Source organism: Euprymna scolopes, chromosome 1, assembly GCF_053919585.1.
Source record: "Euprymna scolopes isolate OS-2025 chromosome 1, ASM5391958v1, whole genome shotgun sequence".
In the NCBI taxonomy this organism is placed as follows: domain Eukaryota; kingdom Metazoa; phylum Mollusca; class Cephalopoda; order Sepiida; family Sepiolidae; genus Euprymna; species Euprymna scolopes.
Window position 1 is genome coordinate 117,618,322 of NC_136482.1, and position 23,797 is coordinate 117,642,118.

The window sequence follows — 23,797 nt, forward strand, 5'->3', positions numbered from 1 at the left end:
ACAGTTCTGTTGGAACGGAAATTTTCACACACATGCAGTAATCTTTTCCCGCTTTTTTTTTCTTTTTTTTTTTTTAATAATGGATCAATTATACTTAGGTAAACATATGTATGTTACCGCAATGATTTTTTTTGTGTTTTCTGTACAAATTATTTCATAAATGAAAAGATGTCAGTATGCGTTTGTATTTATGTATGTCAAGCTAAAACCTTAGAAATCCAAAGGCGTTAATAATGCTTCCGCATCCGTGATAGGAAGCCAGGGAATCAAACGCATATTATGTGAACTTTAGAACAAAATATTTAATTTTCTTAACTAACAAACGCAGAATCCGATGTAGGGAGTGAAAAATAAAATGTTTTTCTCACCTATTGAATATCCTGCGCACTTTTGAATTATTCACATCTCGGATACGGTAAGTGGACCGATCTTCAATGCGATGGTTTGGCTGTCGCCACTGTCCAATGGGTTACTTGAAAATGTTAGTTTTTGCGTTCATACTCACCTTACGGCGGACGTTTACTTTTTTTATTTTAAATACTTTTTTTAAAACGTTCATTTCGCTAAGCTTTTGCATTTTAACTGGGTTAAAATATATCAAAATATTTTTGTATTGTACTGCGTATTATTTACTTTGATCTAAACATATAATTAGAGGGTATTTTTTGTCGGCATTGTCTTAACTGATGGTAGATTTAAAGATAATATTACTATCAAATGCATGAATATTTCTTCTGAAAATCATGGTATATACTCTGTGTTTATTAATCGTAAACTTGAAAACTTTTCTCGGTCATATACCGCTATTTGTAATACGTAACGGTGGGTAGATATACGTGGATTTTCTTCAAACTGAGATAAGTTATTACAAATTATAAATAATTAAACTAAAACAAAATATAGTCGGTGCAGTAAAACGCAGCTTCGGTTTCATCTTCACATAGCCCGGGCAACGTCAGGTAGTCTTGTTAGTTTAATTCCTAACTGGAATGGTTCTTTCATATATTATGTGCGTGTATTTTGTGAGCTTTCAAAATTAAGAACACAACATGCGGCTTTCATGATCATGCGTTTTTATTTTCCGACGTTCCAGATTTTTTAGTTTCTTATTCTAAATGATTAGTATATGTCTATTGCATATGGCATATTTCTATTCTCTTCTGAATGACATTAATACTCTGACAAAAGCAATGATCTGCAGAAAAATAATTTTGATGTCTTAGTCGTGCTTTATTGCTACCGTTTGAATGACAAGTGGGTGTGTGTATATCTTTTACATCTAATGATTGTTATTTTTACTAACACTCATCCTGCGTTCTTGGTTGTTGTCCGACAAAGTTTTTTGTTTGCTTGTTTAGTGATTGTATTACCTTAATATTAACTGATTGATACAAAAACATTTCGTGATAACTATAAAATATTTTTAAACATTGTGTTCTCGAAACTGAAAAAAATTAGATCGTACATAAAAATCATTATCAAGCTAAAGACGTATCTAGTTCTTTTCAATTTTCTGTCTTCATACTTGAAACGTAATATATGTTTTCGTGCCTGCGAAATTGTTTTGTGTTTTTCGTCAAGCGAAAATCTGATTGAAGTTTTAAATATCAATATTAATTAAAAATACTCATTATGTAAACACAAAAACGTGGACATTTTTATCTGACATTGGGTAATTTGGATTTTGCATTAGAATTCAACTTTATAGTGTTATTTAGTTTGCATGCATTCACAGTAATGCAAGATAATACGAAGATCAAACTATATAAAAGTAGCTATTATAAAAAGTATTCTACCAGAGACAGGGGAATATTTTAGAAAATAAAATATATTAAAAAAAAAAACGTTCGTCTTATTTGTAGAAGTGGCTAACATAAAAATAGTCAATACCTTTGATACACCTCGACATATAAATAAAATACTTACAAGCAATATATAAAGAATAACGCTAATGTAATACACATAAAACGAGCGTCTAACAATCAGTTATGTTTTAAAACAGGTCCTAACTCAATTGAGTAGATATAGCAAAATACTAGCAAGGATGATGCACTTAGGAAATAAAATATCTGCAACACTGCTGTAAAAATAGTGGATGTAATGATATTAAGTCAAATAAAAACTAGACACCAATAGGTATAATAGTACTAAAAATAGTGAAAACATCCAATTGGTACGCGAACGCACCAAATGTTATAAAACATCTAAGCATTCAGAAATCCCATCGGAAAATACTTTCCCGTAAAAAGTACTTGAAAAAAGATTTAATAAAACAACCTTAAACATACTTATAACTGCTGACACAAAAGGGCGGAATAATCGCAGCATATAAACAAATATTAAACGTGATCAGTACCGAAACAGATAAATAAAAAACATTCAATTAAAAACGTGACAAACATAACACAAAAGTATAACGATTAGAAATAGTAATGAGCCAACCCCTTTTAGAAATAATAATACGCTATCAATGTATAGAACGCAGGCACTCTGTAAGCCTCGTTTATCAGGCCACAATATGTTCCAATAGAAAAAAAAAACTCGAATAAGATGTATAAGGTTAGTATGACCTTCCGAGCGTTTCTATGCAGATTTTTCGATTACATAACTATTTTCACAAAGGGATGCTGAATAACAACTGTATTAGCGAACCGCTACACTAGATTCAAGAATAAAGGACGATTGCTAATAGTCGAGTTTAATGGTGCAAAGCCAGCACATATAAAAAAATTTGGTGACCGGTGTAAACTGTTTGAATTTAGATATTCCATATTTTAAAGTGCCTTATATTTTTTTTAAATGCTGGAGTGAAATAGCTAACCTATATATACATAAAATAAATTCAAGATAACAACATATAAATATACATTAATGAATTAAAACAACAAAATATAACTATATACGACGTCATAGTAATAATACTACTACTACTACTACTACTAATAATAATAATAATAATAATATAATAACAATAAACAGATTCATAAAGTAGTATAAACAAAAAAAAACGGAAGGCAATCAGATTAAAGCTTGGTTACTTCCAATACCAAAACAAGAATAACACGTCTCAGGTGAAAACAAGCGATGATAATGGGCTTTTGCCGGGTCAACGCGCGACTATTTGCTATGCTCAACGTGTTTGTAAATAACAAACAATCTTATTTGCTATTTTGTGTATTAATATACAGTAGCGTCCAAAAGTTAAGGGCTAGTAGTTTCAAGACAAGTTTAAGTACTTTTTAAGAAAAACCGTTCATTTAAAATACTTAATATGCATATATACGTATAGATATACTCATCACTCATGTCTCGCCTAAATTTAATAAGCATCCGTTGGATATTTTTAAAGTTATGACCAATAACACAAAAGTTTGTCCAAATTCTCGTGGTCCAAAAGTTAAGGGCTAGGCGGTATAATCTTTAATTATTATAACAGTAAGGTACTGTATAGGTGTCAGACAGGTACTATGAATAATCCTACTTCAAATTTTTACTAAAGAACATTCAAATTATTGTAATTGAGTAAAAGAAATGAGTGTTTGTATCGCACTAGTACAACATGGCAGCAAAACAACGTCGTCCCGTTTCTGTCGAAGAAAAACAGCTAATTATTCATCTTTATAGTAATGGCAAGAAAACTTCTGAGATTGTTGACACCGTAGGAAGGTCTCCTAGTGTGGTAAAGCGTATTGTGGCACATTTCAAGCAGTCAGGATCAGTGGCAGCTGCCCCAAAATCTGGTAGACCTCGAATCACAACTGCTCAACAGGATCGTCTTATTGTCAAAATGTCACTTAAAGACAGATTTAACACTGCTGCTAAAATATCTCGAGAAATAAAGCAAAGGTCTATTGTTCAAGCGTCTCGGCAAACTGTTACACGCCGGTTGCACGCTTCTTGATTGCAATCTCGTGTGCCAGCAAGGAAGCCTATTATCTCCAAAAAGAATCAGAAACTCCACCTCGCTTTTGCCCAAGAACACGTTGTGTAGACAACATAAATCTGGTCCCGTGTGCACTTTAGTGATGAATCGAAGTTTAACGTTATCGGATCTGATGGCAACACGTATGTCCGGCGAAGAACTGGTGAGAGATTGGAGGTTAAGTGCGTGAAAAAAAACTGTGAAATTTGGAGGAGGAAGTGTAATGGTTTGGGGCGTTATGTCAGCTGCAGGCTGTGGACTACTGATTCGTCTTCAAGGTGGAATAAATGCAGAAGTTTATAAGCGGATTCTACGGCAGCATGCAGTTCCTAGTCTTCGGTCGTCGCTCTATCAACCTGCAATTTTCATGCAGGATAACGCTCCTTGTCACACTGCTAAGAAAGTAAAAAACATTTTTAGACGAGTAAGAAGTTGAAACGATGCGTTGGCCCCCTCAGAGTCCAGATCTTAATCCTATTGAGAATATCTGGAAAATAGTTGGTGAACGTGCTCAATTTCAGTTCCCAAAAAATCAAGAAGAACTCTAGCAGTGCTTACATGCTGAATGGAGTGCGATAACGCCAGCGTTTTGCAAGAAGTTGGTGGATTCCTGTGCCAAGAGGTGTCAATAAGTCATAAATAGCAAGGGTTTGTTTACCAAATACTAGTTAGTTGGTAATTTCAGCCATTCACAGCAAGGACAAAAGCCGCAATCTTGTTAGCCCTTAACTTTTGGACACACAAATTTTGAACAATTTTATTTAAAATGGTAGTTATTCAAAAAATACTTAGTGTAGGCTAACGAAATTATGACCCATTGAAGATATACATGTTATCTATATAATTGTGAAGTAATTTTTTGTTGTTCGTGTGTATTTGTTTCAAATATATGGTTAAACTTGCTGAGGTTTTACTAGCCTTAACTTTTGGACGCTACTGTATATTAAAGTTATCTTGTATGCCTATGTTTTCTAGCTTTAACTCTAGAATATTCCTATGAATAAAAAGTATATTCGTTTTTCTCTATCTACTGTTTCATGGTTCACATAAATCTATATAATGCTGCTTGCATATAAATGGATATTTTTTTTCTTTCCATAGCACTTAACTTTAAACAGATTCTACAATTGCCTTATCGAACATTCTTAATAATGCTTAAAATGTGTAAAAGTACTTTTCCTTTTTGTCACGAAATAGGATATTCTAACCAAAAGCAATTCTGTTACTATCTAGGATACATTTATGTCAAATTAAATATTTTAATTATTTGAATTTAGAGTAACCTGAAGTAGTATCTCTTGATTTGATACACTACCTTGATCAGTATTTCTTTTTCATGTAAAAACTTTTAAATACTAGTCATGAAATATTTCTGGTTTACTATTAAAAACACTAACATTTAAAACGTTCTTCTAAAACAAGTTAATTAAGTACTTCATCTGAATCTGTCATCAGACACTTGCGGGAATCTCGCCTACGGAAAATACGACTTTCGGCAAATGGTAAACCCAGCGTAACCTACTGCATCTGTAGACTGTCGATATACTCTATTTTTCTCTTACACAACTGGCACATTAATATACATGCAGTCATCTACTGTTAAAGGCTAACTTACTAACTTCAATCGAAAACATGCGAACTCAATTCCTTTTTGAAGTATGTAACATTGATCAAGAACATGTTTTTTTTTAATTTAATTTATTCAAGAAATAAATGTAATTTTACAAATTATCAAATTTTGACTACAATTCAATGTGTTTACACATCAATAAGCCCGTGAGTCGATAAATACATTTTTCTTTCAAGATAAATATTTGTTGTAGGTAATCACGGAAGTCATAAGTCAATTATGTTCTCTATTATATTCAATTGTCTTATCACTCACCAGATGTCTTATATACTTCAGCCGAAATATATTTTTTTGATTCTAAATCCTACTTTAATAGCAATTATTTGAAACCCATCTGCACTTGGTTTACCGGGTATATTTACCAGGTACGTAACTCTTTTTCATGAATCAAGTTGATCCTTTCATTACGGAAATGAAAAACACATTTTTAAGATTCTGGTTCATTTTCATATCATACACGAACACTTGGTATTTCGTTACATTTTCCCAATTGGTTCTGTTTAACCCAGCTTTATTAAGGACGATAACTCATCAGATTGTTTCTTCTCGTTCGTGTTCAATACCATTCTGTCAAGTTTTTGAATGTGTATGGTTTAGTTCCAACTGTTATTTGGTGTGTTCCAGGTCACGGTGCTCTATTTGATAGTGAACTCTTTTTACAAATTGTCCTATTTTGTAGCATCGGATAATAGCCGTTCCTACCAGTTCCTTACATTTGGATGTCAAGCGTCCCAGACTTTTGAATGCTGTGATATAAAATCAACACTCGTTATGCTTCCTAATATAACTATATTTTCAACCGCGTTATTCATCAAGCCCTAACCTTGGGCAGCAATTATAATCCTTCCCATATCACTTATCATTATCTATGTTTTACGCTAGAAGTTCTGAAAAAAAAAAGGAATCTCTTTATTGGGGATAATCTTTGATCTCTATGTAGCATACATAGATAATCTATATTCCAGCAAATTTCTTGTTTACCGTCCAAGCACTGGGTTAGTAAAGGAGTAAGGGCCATCATTTTTCTTTCTCTAATTGATCAGGTAACTATATTATATATAACCTTTTTTACATAGGCATCACCATTTATCAAGGCCTTGAGCCCACTCGAGGATAAGGGTTAAAGTGTATACAGTAGAAATTGGGCAATATAGTAATCGTTAGTAATGGAAATTTTGTATAGAAAACTTGTTTACGTTAGACTTGAAGACACACATATTGTAATCAGCTGGAAAGCAGGAACACAAGACAACTCTATAGGCGTGCAGTTCTAATAAAGAAGCTTTGCTCATGAAATCTACGTTTAGGTTTAGGTACAGATAAAGAGTGGGGGAAATTATTGATAGTGATTTCTGCTAGACGGGTGTTTCTTGTGAAAGCTTGGCGAGGGAGGCCATAGATTGAAGCTCAGCCGAGCACTTGCCATGAAAATAACGATAAATCAGAGAAACACTCGCAACATATCTTCTGTGAGAAAGAGGTTGCAGGGAAGAGAAAAGGACATCCCCTACGAGGCTACGAAATCTATTTTGAACAATATCAAGGCCAGATAAGTACTTTCTAACAACTTCTGTCCAGATGTGGCAACAGTACTCCATCCTTGGACGTACCTGGCTCTTATATAGATAGAGAATTGTATCAACAGTGAGATATCTACTGGATCGAGAAAAGAACACCTCTATTTTTCCAGTGTCTTTAGCAACGGATTTACTGTATGTGTTCCACTTAAGATCAGGAGTAAAAGTCAAGCCCATAAGCTTGTCAAAACATGAGGCCTCACTAAGACGAGCCATTCATTTCAATTGATGCCAGATGGTGATCCGAGTGTTGATGATGTAAAGATAAAAGGTTGAATTTAGATGCATGATTAGTAACCAGCCACTCCATTTCTCATTTTACCACATGCTCAAGATCAGAGGAGAACGAATCAGAGAACTTGGCCGTTTATGGTCTTATATGTGCTACCATAGATAATAGTGTCATCAGCATTAATGTCTACGAATGATGTTAGGATGTGATGTGGAAGATCATTAATGTAGAGCAGGAAGAGAGTTGGGCACAGCATGGACACTTAGGGGACTCCAGCATTAATAATGACCGCTTCTGATTTCTGCTCATCAACCACTACTCTTATGAACCTATCAGAGAGAAATAATTTAATAATTAAGACATTTCCAGCTATACCGTAGCTGGAGATCTTGTAAAGTAAAACTTTACGCCATATTCTATGAAAGGCCTTTGATATGTCAAGAGAAATTGCGCTAGAAACGAAGCCTCCGTCGAGACATCCGCTAATCTATGAGATAAAACTGTAAGCACATCTGCTGTATATCTACCAGAACGCAAACCATATCGTGTGCCACTAAAAAGGTTATTTTTGCTGAGATGTTTGGTTACTTCTGTATTTAACACAGATTCCAGCAACTTACTCATGACGCACAGGAGACTTATTGCCCTGTACTGAGAGGGAGATGAGCGATCACCTGAATTCTTTAATACAGGGAATACTGATGGGATTTTCCAGGACGATGGGAAGCAATTCTTCGTAAGACAACGTTTAAACAGTTTTGTAAGGATAGCCGCTAGTTCTGGTTTAAGTATTTTGAGTACTATAATTGGAATACCATCAGGGCCGGTTGCTTTAATGGAATCAAGGTGTTTAATTAACTTGGCACCATCACGTACAGATATTTATATATCACATAGCGTGCTTTCTGATACATGAGGAAATATTGAAGATTGGCTTCCTTTATCGTAAAGGGTAGAAATAGCTGCAAAGTTCTTGGCAAAGAGTTTGGCTTTGTCTGATGCTGACGAGATTACCTCAGGTCCAGTGATGATAGTTGGAATAGTGCACACATTTCTGTTCAGGATTCTGTTTGCTATTTGGCGAAACTGGTTGGAACCTAACCGCTGCTCAGCTACTTTAGACTTAACGGACTAAGCATATAACTCTTTTGCGTTCTTTATAACTTTTTTACAGTGGGGGATGGCAGTCATGAACGTAGTTTTATTCTCAATACATCTATTACGTTGAAAGCAATGAAAAAAGTGATTTCTGTGCGCAATGGCAGCAGCACATTTTGGAAGGAACTACGGATGGCTGTTGGGTTTTTGGAATTTTTTCGAGGGTATAGAACGGTCTATACCTAAAAGTAACAATTCCGTCAAGTCTGACACTATAGAGAACACATCCTTTTGAACATGGAACGCAGAGGTAGATGTGATATAAATGTACGGAAGCTATCTCAGTCAGCCACAGAGTACTGATATATTGTACGATGGAGAAGAACACCTGAAGATGTAATACATTTCATTTCTTCTTTTAACTGATACAACTTATATTTTGGTCATATTAGATTCCAGGAAAAATCTATTGGTATGTAAAGTATCCAATTTCGTGCTATTACTGGAGATAGCACTTGGAAGTGCGCAATTCCACGTTAAAAAAATTGTTGGCTAGCCAAACTAAGGAGTTATTATTTTAGTTCGGAATAATATCTGATTATGAATATCCACTATAGCAATTCGACGTCAGCGCACACATATTCCAAGCAGCGAAACATAAAAGGGTTCAAACAGATGGATTGAAACGGAATGGTTCCAGTATTTCCTGATTTGTCTCATGAATATTTATTAAGCTCTCTGCCCAAACCTGCTGAAGTAGACTAAATTAAAGGGAAGGTGTTTTCATCAGTGATACTGAGGGATTCTAAGCAGACTAAATGACTCGCTTCGGACTGACGAGATACGCGACTACAGATGCGGACATTAAAACGGAGGCATCCCGTGAATAAATATCAACATATGGAGAAAGAGAGCAAATATAAATAGAAATACAAAAATAAAAGTACGGCATTATTTTAACATCTGCTTATTTTAATGACAGAATTGCATAACATCTAACTTAAATATTTGAAATAATATAATGTGGTATTTCTGTTTGAATACGTAATATGACGCTTATCTACATCTAAGTTGGGTAAATGACATATTTAAACTACGTATAAAGGTCTTTTCAGCTGCTGAGAATAAATCTCTAATAATGACAGTAAGAAGCAATAAAATAACAGAACTATCACAACCACCTATTATGAACCCTTGTAGAAATTACAGCTGTATTCATCCTAACGGCAGTTCTTGTATTACATATAGTAATAGAAGGTACTCCTGTTTTCGGTCTGTTCTAAGAATCAGCGGTGCGACTGCAACATCAAGATGTAATTGTAAAATGTTCATACAGTAGATATAATTTTTTACTTACTTCTTAGCATTACATTTCGATGTATGAAAGAACATTTACTGAATAAATAATTATATAAATAGTAGTAGAATTAAAAAAAATGATAAACGTAAACATTTTATATTCGGTTGGACAAGACTAAGTTGATACTTCAGACTTATCGAAAAGGAAACTCTAAAACTAAAAGGAGAAAACAACAACTAGAAGATTGCGGATAGAACTGAAAATTATTAGTGCACTAATTCCAGAGAAAACAATTATAAACGTCTGATCTGCAATTTTTACTAAATAACGATGAGAGTGATTTAAAGAAATTGTCTTCGGTGAGAATTCAGAGTAAAATAACTAGTATTATCAGTAAACACTTACGGATGGCAACTTGCCTTGTGACTAAATTGAAATAGTGATTCAAAACGATATCTTAACGTGTCTACGCAAACACACGCATACACACGCCTTTTAACAAGTCTGATCATCCGTCCCCATATTTTCTTGGAATGTATTGTGTCCATATGGCAGAAAAATGGTTAATAGACCTTTTCATAATAATGTTAAAGTATTTATGGTTCGATGGACGCTAAGGGGTTGGAAGAAGATTATCAGTTAATGCAAATTAAGCCGCAATTTAACCATATTAAGCCATTAATTTTGCATAGATTATACACGTTAAGTCAAGGGGCTATACCATTTCCTGTTGTCAACGAGCTACAAATGAAATATATAAAATATTTTTCTACATTTAAGTGTGTATCTGGCTTATGGATATTTTCCCGGTACATTGTGTTGATATGTTACGTTTAGTGGAGCGATGATTATATGTATGCTAATCCCTTCCCTCCCCCCTATCTCTTCCTCCCTTCCCTATATATATATATATATATATATATATATATATATATATATATATAGTTCGGTTTACAGTGTCGAAGGCTTTTTTTCAGATCTACAAATACCTGGTATAGAGCTAGCATTTGTTCTTTGCATTTTTCCTGTATCTGACGGACTGAGAAGATCATGTCCATTGTGCCACGCCCGTGTCTGAACCCACTTTGGACTTCGGGCAGTACTGAGGGGCAAATATATTCATTTAGTCTGTTTAGTAGGAGTCTGGCAAATACCTTACCGACTACCTCCAACAGACTTATACACCTGTAGTTCCCACATAGAACTTTTTGTCCTTTTCCCTTATACAGTGGGATTAGTATTGCGTCGATCCAATCTTGGGGTACAGGAGACCCAGACCAGACCTTGGATATCAATCGGTGTACTTCAGCTGTAATTTGATTTCCCCCATACCGGAGAATCTCGACAGGAATGCCGTCCAGCCCCGGCGACTTCCCCGTATTTATCTCGCTAATAGCTTTGCTGATATCATGTTGATTCGGGTGAGCCAGCATCTTTTGTCTGATTTCCTGCTGTGGCAGATTCCTGATGTTTTCCTCATCAATAGTTGAGGGGTTGTCGAACAGATCTCTGAAGTGTTCTGTCCAGCGCTGCATGATTTTGTCCGGGCTCCTATTTAGCGACGCCCCATCCTTTGATCTGAGGGGAACCATCACTGAGGATTGAGGCCCAAATACCTGTCTGATAAGGTGGTACATAGTTTTTGCATCTTTGCTATCAAACGCCAGTTGCACCTGGTTGGATATGTTCTTCCACCATTTATTCTTCATGCTTCGTATGTTGCGTTGTAGCGATGCTTTCGCTTCCTTGAACTCCTGCTTTAGTCTCGGCCGGTCCCTTTTGGGCGCTCCGAGCATTTTCTGGAGTGCATTATTTTTTTGCTCTATAAGTTCATTGATTATGGCATCATTTTCGTCGAACCAATCTTGATTCTTTTGTTTCACGACACCTAGTACTTCACAGCTGACACTGTGTACGGTCGACTTAAATTTCTTCCATGAACCATCGTAGTCCGCACTTCCGAGAGCGACTTGTAGTTCTTTCTGCACGGCCTTGGACTTTAGCTTACCTGTGACTAGTCTTTTGGGTGGCTGCGCACCTTGTGACCGGAATCTCCTCCTAATGTGGAGTTTCAGCTTGGCTCTAAAAAGCCTTCGACACTGTAAACCGAACTGCCCTGTGGATAATATTGGGGAAACATGGATGTCCACCTGGTTTCGTAAATATGATCAGACAACTGCATGAAAACATGAAAGCGCGACTCCAGCTAAACGGCACAGTTTCAGAGGGCATTGCCATTGACAACGGGGTTAAACAGGGAGATATTCTTGCTCCAACCTTGTTCTCAATCTATTTCGCAACAACACTCGCGCTCGCATTTAGAAACTGTGAAACGGGAGTGTTCTTTCGATTTCGGACAACGGGCAAGTTATTCAACCTTACTCGTTTCAGGGCCAGATCGAAAACATTTCACTCAATTGTCAGAGAGCTGCTGTATGCTGACGATGTAGACTTCGTCGCACACACGGCAGAAGATATGCAGGGCATCATGGACCGCTTCTCCAGGGCGTGCACTGCCTTTGGCCTCACAATTAGCCTGGAGAAAACCAAGATAATGTTCACCCCAGCTCCAAACAGCCGCTACGAGGAACCGGTCATCTGTGTAAATGGAACGAAACTGGGCACCGTTGATGACTTTGTATATCTTGGCAGTACTATATCGAGCGACTGAACCCTCGATAAGGAAATCTTAGGAAGGATCAATAAGGCAAGTAAGGCCTTTGGTAATCTCGAAAAACGAGTGTGGGCAGATAGAGCCCTGACCTTCAAAACAAAGATAAAGGTATACGAGACTTGTGTACTACCTGTCCTCCTATATGCCTCGGAAACATGGACGACATATCGCTGTCATATAAAGGCTCTGGAAAAATTCCACCAGACATGCCTACGCAGGATATTTAATGTCACCAAACAAGCTCTCTTGTCCGATGAAGAGGTGCTCAAGAAGGCGATCACATTCAGCATAGAGGCTCGAGTCTTTAGAAACCAGACTCGATGGGCGGGTCACGTAGTGAGAATGGAGGATTATAGGATACCTAAGCAATTGTTCTATGGGGAGCTTGAATGTGGCAAACGACCCAATCACAAACCTCGGAAAAGGTACAAAGATGTAGTTAAGGGAAACCTGCGGGCACTTGGCATAGAAATAACAAGGTGGGAAGAGATGGCTGAAGACCGGGAAAGTTGGAGGCGCTACGTCTACGCGGGATGTGAGAATTTTGAGGTTTTGAGAGTTGAGCACGCCACTATAAAGCGATCCTTACGAAAGCGAGAGGATACAGAGGACTTTGATCTCGACCCCGCGTACTCGTGCGGGATATGCGGCAGGGTGTGCCTGTCAAAGGCAGGCCTCAAGTGTCATGGAACTACACACACGGGACATGAACTGGGAGCACGGGAGGGAGGGGGCGGTCACCAACAAGGTTATCCTGCAGAATATGCGGCAAACTGTGCAGGCCGGGTGGGGCTATGTGGAATCATATGCGGACTCACTCACACGCCATCGTATCGTGAGGGTTGGCCGTCTTCTGTAAAGAAGTGGCAGTCACCATATATATATATATATACAAAATGAACTCATTTCTCCCCTCTGCTTTTTCCTTAATAGGATTAAAAGTCCAGACATTTCATGCAAATGTAATACGCACAAAGGTGAACACAATATCTGAGGTGGTTACAGGCACCTATCCACTTCCTCGATAATCGTAGATTCTTATATTCTATCTGTCGAGAGTTTACTGCCAAAATCGGTGAAGATCAATGAAAGTGGTAAAATATTTTCTCTCTAATAAATTCCTCCCTCGCCCGTTGCGGGATTGTCAACAGGAGACAATTACGAAGGAACACTGGTTTGGGGTTTCTTTACTTCGCAGTTGCTTAAAAAATGGAATGGAATTTTTATTCTGCTGGGCTAAAAACACCATGTATTTAACCAAATCGAAGGGTTATTTATGCCATTTATTTCGCTTTGTAGTAGATCAAAAAAATTGGAATGAAATTGTTATTCTGCTGGGCTAAACGCACCATGGAGTTAACCGAATCGAAGGATTATTTATGCGATTTTTTCGCTTTTCGCTGTGTTTTTTTTTTTCCGAACACGTTCATCATTTTTTTCGTGATTTGTTTTCTGTTTTTTTTTTCGATTTCTTTTGTAAAGACGTTTTACGTTGGTTCGCTGTTTTTTTTCTTTGGTTTTGCCGATTTTATAAAAAGAAGTTTAACATCGTTTTTTTTATTTAAACAATTATTATTTCGCTTATTCTTTACATTACCCCCCTACACACACCTCCAAAAACCGAGCAACGTCGGGTACCCCCGCTAGTATTTTATATTGTCTTCCGCGTACTCGTCAGTAAAAAAAACAGTCCGAAAAATTAAAATTGCATAAGTATGTAATGTGGAATTTTTTTTTAACAAGCACCAAGAAAAAAATGTCGCCTCTATTCTGTGGGCAGCCATCTTTGTTTTATGTGGAAAAGTTATTTAAGATTTCTAAAAAATTAAAATGTCAAAGAATTTTTAAAAGAACTTTGTCTATTTGGAACTACTGGTTATTATATATTGCGTATTAATTGAATTGAAACCGAAAGGAACAGTTTCATGCTATGTGAGTACGAGTCCTATCTCGTACATAGAAAGAACATTGCTGCTGTATCGGAAGTAATCTAATCTTAGGGAAAATATATTATTCTAGCCTTGTCTTAAAGTCTTTTAGATCCCATTATCGTTACAGGTTACAAAAAGTAATATGAACAATCTTTTAGTATATGTAAAACTAATACTTGTATATTGTATGCCAATTGAGATTAAATTCAGGGAAACATTAATTTGACAATACACAAGAAAAATAAGGCTCATAATCTACAGGACTCCCATCGCTTCCGCAAAATTTCTTAAAACAACATGGTGCTCCCCGTTCAGTAACGGACCAATCGCTTTGTTGATATCCCTAGCTGCTTTAGCAGCTTCTCAGCCTTACTTTAATTAGAATTAGAATTAGAATATTGTGCGAATTAGTTTTTTTGTTCATTCTTTTATTCAACGTTCTTAAAATAAAACGTACTTGTTTTAAAAGAGTTGTCATTAAAACGGTTAAATAGAGCGACAAACCCTTAAGGCAATGTGACAAAAACTAATTTGAGAATACATCATTTGAAATCCAAATAAAAAAAAATTAGCAATGACTTTTATTTCAACCTAATATATTACACTGGTCAACAGCAAATTTGGTGTCTCAGTTTTGTAAGCTGATTTTGTACAATTTTGATGTGCTGAATCCAAAAATTACAGTTTTTGCTTGATCAGGTTGACATTTTAAGCTATCGTTAATTTTCTATTTTTTTTACTTTTAAATACCCGAGAAAGGTACAACAGAAGTATTAACCATTTACCTGTTAAAGTGCTATTACCTTAACAAATTTAATTTTTTTAGCACTAGCACTAGGAATACAAAGAAGAAAACATTTGAATAAACAATTTTTGATTAAATTTTAATTAGGGAGTCTAAGTTTTGCGATTATTATGCGATATTTAAAGATAAGATAAGACTTTATTTGGCCCATACGGGAATTCAATGGTAAAACTTGTTATTAAAACACACCAACATATGAAAGCAGACGAGAAGGTAAATCTTACGTATTGGTTCTGTCTGTTTCAAGTTCAAATTATTTCATTACTGTGCGATTAAAACTGTTCTCAGGACATAGATATGATTGTGCCGAATTTTTTTGATACAGACTTTACATTTCATGGAGACAACGTACACACATTTAATTTTTTTTTTTTCAGGTATACAATGGCGACTCGAAGAATGTGTGTAAATAAGCCAGATGCTTTTTGCTATGTTTGTGGTGAATACACACTTGCACCGAATCGCAATACTATGCATATTTTGGCATGAAGCTCGGCGATCAAGACAAGGTTTGCAAAAAATGCACAGAGCATCTCCGTCAATGGAGCAAAGGCACACGAAAGTCCATGAACTTTCGCATCCCCATGATTTGGCGAGAACCTTCAAATCATGCAACCGATTGCTACTTTTGTGCTATCAATGTCATGGGGATTAACAGAAAAAAATCGCACAACACTGGAGTATCCCAATTTGCCGTCAGCTATGCGCCCTACTCCTAATTATAAAGAAATTCCCGTACCTGTATTTGAAGATACAAGTCTTGAAGAAAGCAGCAGTAGCCAGGATGAAACTCAAAGCATTACCACTACCGATGATCATCATGATGCATCCTTTCCCGATGACAATGATGAGCAGCAAAAATTGTTTTCCCAAAACGAACTAAACGATCTTGTTCGTGATTTAAATTTGCCAAAAGACTCTGCCGAACTTCTTGCATCTCGTTTAAAGGGCAAGAACATGCTAAATGGTAAAGTTAAGGTAAGTTTCTTCCGTAGCAGACACCACGAATTTTTAAGCTATTTTGCTCAAGAAAAAGAATTACTCTATTTCAATGACATAGTAGAGCTACTGAAACATCTCGGCGTACCTGAATTCATATCAGAGGACTGGCGACTTTTTATCGACAGCAGCAAAAGGTCTTTGTAAATGTGTGCTGTTACACGATGGAAATCAATTTGCATCTGTGCCATTGGCACATTCGACAACATTAAAAGAACAGCATGAAACAATTAAGTACGCCCTAGAAAAAATTTCTCATGACCAACATAAATGGCTGTTTTGCGTTGACTTAAAAATGGTTAACTTCTTGCTTGGTCAAGTCTGGATTTACCAAATACCCATGCTTTTTATGCGTCTGGGATAGTAGGGATCGTACTCATATTACGTGAAAAAAGAATGGCCTCTACGTGAAGAGCTTGCAATTTGTAGAGCAAAACATCTGATAAACAAGCCTCTTGTTGACAGGGGACGTATTTTATTTCCTCCACTGCACATAAAGCTCGGTTTGATGAAGTGATTAACAAAATCCCTGGATAAAGATGGACGGGTTTTTCAGTTTCTCTTTAAAACCTTTCCCAATTTGTCAACTGAAAAATTAAAAGCTGGTATTTTTGATGGTCCTCAAATTAGGCAGCTGATCAAAAACTCTCCCGCGTATGAGGAGATCATGAATCCTGTTGAGCAACAAGCGTGGAATTGCTTTGTTCAGGTCGTGATAAATTTCCTAGGCAACACAAAAGCAGAGAACTATAAAGATCTAGTAACAAACTTGTTATTGGCCTTTAGGAACCTTGGCTGCAATATGAGTATAAAAATGCACTACCTGTACTCTCACATGGACCGCTTTCCCAAAAATATGTTCTCTTTAAGCGATGAACATGGAGAGCGCTTTCACCAGGACTTGAGAGAAATCGAATCACGCTACCAGGGAATGTGGGACATGGTGATGAGTGCGGACTACTGTTGGAATTTAAAAAGAGATTTGCAAGCAACAAAACATTCGCGACAATAAAAAAAACGAAAATTTAGACCGTAATAATGCAAACATTAAGTTTTCATTTTTAGTTACATGTACTGTACATGAAGTGTACATGATTCTTTGTTAGAATACAGCAATGTTATCATAAAAATCTGACATTTTGCCATTGAAACATCATTAGTAAATCTTGAAAACATTGTTTTCAAAAATATAAGTCGCATAATCTTAAATTCAAATTTACAAAAAAAATTGACCTCCGAGAGCAAAATGGATGCTATTTCTAGATTTAGAATGACAAATATAAAGTAAATCAGTTAAAAAATGTCAGACACCTTTTTAAAAAGTTTCTTTTTGTTGACCAGTGTTATAAATTATATCGTTTCAAATTGGTGTTTGCGTATATTAACTAGATTCTATACAATTTGATGGTGAAAATACGTTTATCGGTTACATTATTTTAGTCTTCATAAGACTGTCAGTGTTCCCGTTGAGAAAACAAATCAGATTTTAAATAGGACAGTAACAAATTGATAAATGAGGCAATTCTATGAGTGGTGGCGTATTGTGTAGATAATAATCCTTCACATTTTAGAATATGTATTAATCACCTCACTTAGTGTTTAGTAATATACGGTCTTGTTTATAGCATATAAACAAATAATTTCAATGCAGTTTTACCAGTTCTAAATATTTTAACAATGCTTGACTGATTCCAACTTTGTTTCCGAATTCGATACAATTACCGATTTTGATATTATGTAAATATTTAGATATGTAAAATTTCGCTTATGTAATATATTCTTATGTTGTCGTAAACTCAAAAATTCCTTTGCGGATGGTGATCATAGATAGGGATTTCTCTACTAGTAAAAAAATATCAATACTTTGCTTATTATATTATCCGTAGTAATAACAAAAGAACATCACATTTTAGCAAAATCCAAATAAAAATTTAAAAAATCGCTTTTCCACACAGTTTTTCGAACCTGATACCAATTCCGATACACTAAAATTCCGGATTTTTTTTTATTTCTGATTCTGCTTGATCGTCGAACAGCAGATTACAAGATTTTGCACGAGTTGTCCGTTGTATCAAACTTTATACTTCAATGAGATGTGACAGCGATATCACAAGGCTTTATAACCTATCAATGTGTTTTTTGATACGGAATGTTAGTGAATTATTATGAAATTCGCGTGTAAATTTTTCTCGACATATTAGTATCATTAGTAATGTTACTTTTTTTAATAACTATTTACGCTAATGAATCTATAAGATACCAATGTAATATTTAGCAACATTCCTGCGTCTTTATTTTTATTCAAATTCCTGCGTCTTTATTTTTATTCAAATTCCTGCGTCTTTATTTTTATTCAAATTCCTGCGTCTTTATTTTTATTCAAATTCCTGCGTCTTTATTTTTATTCAAATTCCTGCGTCTTTATTTTTATTCAAATTCCTGCGTCTTTATTTTTATTCAAATTCCTGCGTCTTTATTTTTATTCAAATTTCTGCGTCTTTATTTTTATTCAAATTCCTTCGTCTTTATTTTTATTCAAATTCCTGCGTCTTTATTTTATTCAAATTCCTGCGTCTTTATTTTATTCAAATTCCTGCGTCTTTATTTTATTCAAATTCCTGCGTCTTTATTTTATTCAAATTCCTGCGTCTTTATTTTATTCAAATCTATCGAGATATTCTTTAGAGTATTAAAGTATCTGCGTGCTTTTAACTATGCCACAAATACTACTACTCGTCGCTAGGAACGACTGACACACGCAGTATCGTATTTTCCCTAATGATGGTGAATACGTATTTGTCCAACATCAGCTTGTAGTCTCCGGCGGATTTCCTGAAATATCTCCAGCGTGTACATTTCTGTAAAAGGGCACTAGAAAATACCAATATATTATATAACAAGAACACATAGATTCTCGAGGTTTTACACAAAGATCACGCTTGATTACCGACATAAAAAAATTGACACAGACATAAGATTTAAAACACACCTTTTATGTTTATATACGTGCAGTAATTTCGTTGGAACCAAATAAATAATGTAAATATCTGATGATTTCTAACAAACAAATATTTGTGCATGGGCTAAAATTGAACACACATACGAAATAATTACGTTGAATATGATAAATTATATTATTCGAATGGCTAGCAGTGGGGCAAAAAGCACAATCCTTCATTTACACGAAAGATTAAAAGCAGTGTGTTTAAATTCACTAGCCAGGTTGCTTTATTCGAAACGCTCCGCGAATAAATTAAATTATTCGATTATCAGTATTCATTAGATGACCAGATTTTATCAGATGTTTTATTATTTTTTTTAAATTACATTTTCACCCTAACAAGGTACATTGCCACTTTGGTATAGGGGGCTACTATCAGGGGCAACAGCTACAGGGACACTATGTAGGGAGTTGGGCAGCAAGATATCGGTTTACGTTGCACTTGAGCTTCTGTATGTCAGTTGGGGAAGCAGGGACCTGGAATGGAATTCAAAAGTCTAGCGGTTCCGGGGAAGAAACTACTGGAGTAGAGAGATCTTTTAACATCTAGGGGCCACTACTGTGAGGGGTTGGATTTAGCTGACTGTCGGGTTTGTCGACATTGTTTACGTCGTGGGGGCGCAAGTGCTTGCACTTCGTCAGAGCATTTAGCATTAACATACTTTTAGAACATGCAGAGGGATGCAATATTTCGTCGATGGGACAGAGGCTGAAGCTTAGATGACAGTTTAGGACCTATCAGATTGCCGACTCTCTTTTAAACCTTGTATAGGAGCGAGAGACAAGTAGCAGATGCACCAGCCCAAACATGACAATAATGCTCCATACATGGACGAATGGTGGCCTTATAGATGTACAGGATACTTTTGGGTGTTAGTAGTTTTCTAGCACGGTAGAGAGAGCCTACCTGTTTCGCAACGATCCTGGCAAGGCTTTCAATGTAATTTTTCCAACTCATGTTTCCTGTGAACGTATGACCAAGGGGTTTGAAAGATGTAATTTCAGATAAAGAGTCATTAGAGAACATTTACAGAATAAAGTATTAGTAAATTAGCTTCCATTTGATCAAATATATTGACGTTAACTTCGAACATGACTGATATCTAAGAGCTGCGTTGTCTTACGGATTTATATTAAGGTTATCGAACAGGGTAAGAAATGGCATCATATACCTGAACCAATTCTCGCTTATATTTATCCCGAATAAATTTAAGTTGTAAACCTGTTACATTAATAGTGTTATGAAAATATAATTTTAATCGAGATTTTTAGTTTAATCTAATCCCCTGCATCGCCAGAAGATTACTTGCTCAAATTGCATATATAAATCGTCTACTATTTATTAGCAATTAACTTGTTTTATAGGCATATGTATTGTAATATTATAAACAAATATTGTTGTATGAATGTGATAATTCGCAATTCAATTATGATTGATAACTCCACAACTACGTTTCGGCCTGTCTTTTTTCATCTAGTAAGAATGCAAAACACTGCATTTTTAGAAAAAAATAATAATTCACAGGGATAAATTGATGTCATTCCTTAAAGTATGCCCGCGTAAAGGTATTTTACTATAACAGCTTCTGGCACAAATAAAACCAATATCTTCAGATTTACATAATAGCCAGAATCTGTCAAAATCTAGAACACAATATATAATATAGAACAAAATATAGAACATTTATTTTTAGCAGCATTTTCAATACAAAAAGGAAATGTAAGAAAAGAAAAACACTAACCGTATTTTCACGGACAATTCATCTTCGAGGGAGAAAACTGATTAAAACATCGTATTTTCTTCATTCGAGAATTAAAAGTCAAATTATTATTTATTTGGTAAATTTGTATTTTTAAAGGTTAAACTCAAATTTCCTAGAAACAATATAGGGTTGTTAAATATTTAGCGTTTCCATTTGTGTTGGCACAGCTTGTGTACCAGTGATATACCGGCTTCGTTAAGGATTAAAGTACTGCTTTTTTTTGTCTGTTTCAAAGCTGTACCGTAATATCAAACCTAATAAGGTAAATAACATAATTTGAGCAGATAGCTTTCGAAAAACTCTCGCTCGGCTCGCAATATTTAATGTGTTGTTTTCTATGAGATTGCTAAAGTAAAGCTGTCACCTGCTGTTCGAGGCTTCATGGAACAGAACTTGGGATTTTGGCAGATTGATTATGTAAATAGTCGATAAATTCCTGAATAATCCTTAATTGTTTTTTTGTCATAAGACCTTCCACTGTTGTTTATTAGTTTTATCTATTAGTCATAACAGTATTTTTTTGCTAGGCCTGAACGTTCATCTGCAAGATATTGACTATTGTGTTTTATATTATGGAAAATTAAACGGTATTTAACGATATAGGTTATCAAACTTACACAAAATACAATATTTTATAATATACCATAAGAATAGAGAAGAGAATAATCAGAACTACAAATTATCAATCTTACAATGATACATTCTGAAATGGTTCGCATAGAAAAACTTTTTAAATGGATTTCATAGAAAAAATTCTGGTTATCTGAGTGACAAGCAGTGGCATTCTGATAAGAGCGTACCTGGGAAGAATGAGTAGTAAAACAAAGAAACGACACGCTTTGTAAAGCTTCCTTATCATGGCCTATCCATAAGATTAAAGTTTAGCACATGTTCGACCGTAACTTAAATAACAGAGAAAATGGTATTCATACAAACATGTAAACTATGTAAACATATGTATATGCTGTAGATTCATCTTAAAATCAAATATTTTCCTTTATTTGGATTTGCATAACATTTACGCGACATATTTAATATAAATTGTATAAATATTTTTAATTGCATATACATATTTGAGTGTTGTTAAAGTATTAACGTTTATACACCTAAAGCTCAAGAATTTGAACGGGCAGTCTCTGTTAAAGCTAAAAGTATTCCCAACTGGCATTTGGGTAAAATTGCACTTGTGTATAATAATTGAATTTCTTGGAAACGTATCGCAAAACAAACGCAAATAAATAACGTCTACGTAAATCGAGACATATTCAACATCCCCTCGAGATAGCCTAGTGGTAGAGGTTTATGCTTCTTAGGATGGGGTCCTGATTTCGAATCTCACTAGATTCAGCTACTCTGAGGGGGCATAGACAACGAAACACGTGCACGTGTCAGTTGATAATTATATTTAAAAAAAACTATATATATGTATTGTTTTTAAAATATAATATATATATGTGTATATATATATATATATATATATATATATATATATATATATATATATATACTTCGGAATAGTTTTTATTTAACAATCAGTGGTTATGTAAACGTGAGATTGTTGGTTTACAAAATATTACTGGCAGTAATATTCTATAAGTTATCCCATCTAAACAAGAACTGCTCGATATACAAGATAGAGCAAATAAATTAAATTGTAATTCAATGAATTTCAAAAAAACTCTCATTGAAGTGAAATGAATTGGTTGAGTTTCATATCAAAGAAAGTTTATTATTCTAAGCAAGACAAAGAATGTTTTAGAAAGTTTATCTCCTACACCTATAGGGTTTCGATGTCTACCATCTCATCAGAGGAGTGAAAATATTAGCAAATAGTTATAAAGGTATGCACCCTATTTGCTAAAATCAGTGAGACATGGAAAGTCAAAGTGAAATTTGCTAATATTTTCACTCCTCTGATGAGATGGTAGACATCGAAACCCTATAGGTTAAGGAGATAAACTTTCTAAAACATTCTTTGTCTTGCTTAGAATAATAAAAATTCTTTGATATGTAACTCAACCAATTCATTTCACTTCAATGAGAGTTTTTTGAAATTCATTGAATTACAATTTAATATATATATATATATATATATATATATATGTGTGTGTGTGTGAATAATATGCCAAAACCGAAGAATAATATCAAAACACCGATGTATTTGTTATTTGGTAGAATTTAAGCAACAGCAATATAACGGATGTCTTCGTGGCAGAGTGCAAATATAGGGAGCTAATTATAATCAGCGTGCCGTTATAATGCCACAAATTATTCTGTCATAAATAATATCTAACAATATAAGAGATATTTATTCAGATGCCCACTTGCTTGACATAAGACTTGTGAAATCTCTGCACGGAAGTACATAGTGTTTCTGCAATAGTACAACTCTGCGGATTTAATAACTACCTGTTACGGAAATATGGTTTTAGTTTCTCTTTTTAATGCTGATATTGTAAAATGGTAAAGTTAAAAAAATAGGGATTACTAATTAAACATAAATATATGTTTATTTTAATTACATTTTCCAATATTCACGGTTCTATATTAGAAGTATTGTAACAGTTGCTAAAATAAAGTTATATTTAAATATACCGATGCTTTACTTCTAACAAAAACACATCACAATGCAACTTCGAAATGATTAAATTACAAAACTTTGCCACAACGATGAGAAACAGAATATTGGTGTTTCTGAAAATATTTGACAAACTCATAATTATGACGAAGAAGCGGCATAACTTTTTCACAAAGTTTTAAGGTATCCATGACCTTGCAAGAAATTTCGTGTGTCATACACTGCAACACTATTAATGATATTGGAACTCATACTAAACGCTGTGATAAATTGTGTAAATTATCAAG

The 23,797-nt window shown here is 34.9% G+C and overlaps 2 protein-coding genes across 8 annotated transcripts in view; one reads left to right on the top strand and one right to left on the bottom strand.

The window, feature by feature from the left end:
* LOC145268318 (uncharacterized) overlaps positions 1-16,645 on the top strand; it is a 176,068-nt gene extending 159,423 nt beyond the window's left edge. Inside the window, exon 2 of the mRNA XM_080123826.1 lies at positions 15,547-16,645. Within this exon, the coding sequence (XP_079979952.1) occupies positions 15,779-16,315 (537 nt within the window). The 5' untranslated portion in view covers positions 15,547-15,778 and the 3' untranslated portion in view covers positions 16,316-16,645. The remainder of the gene's footprint in view (positions 1-15,546) is intronic.
* The window catches only part of LOC145267860 (uncharacterized), a 2,055,798-nt gene that overhangs the window by 4,416 nt on the left and 2,027,585 nt on the right, over positions 1-23,797 (bottom strand). The gene's annotated exons all lie outside the window — the stretch shown is intronic.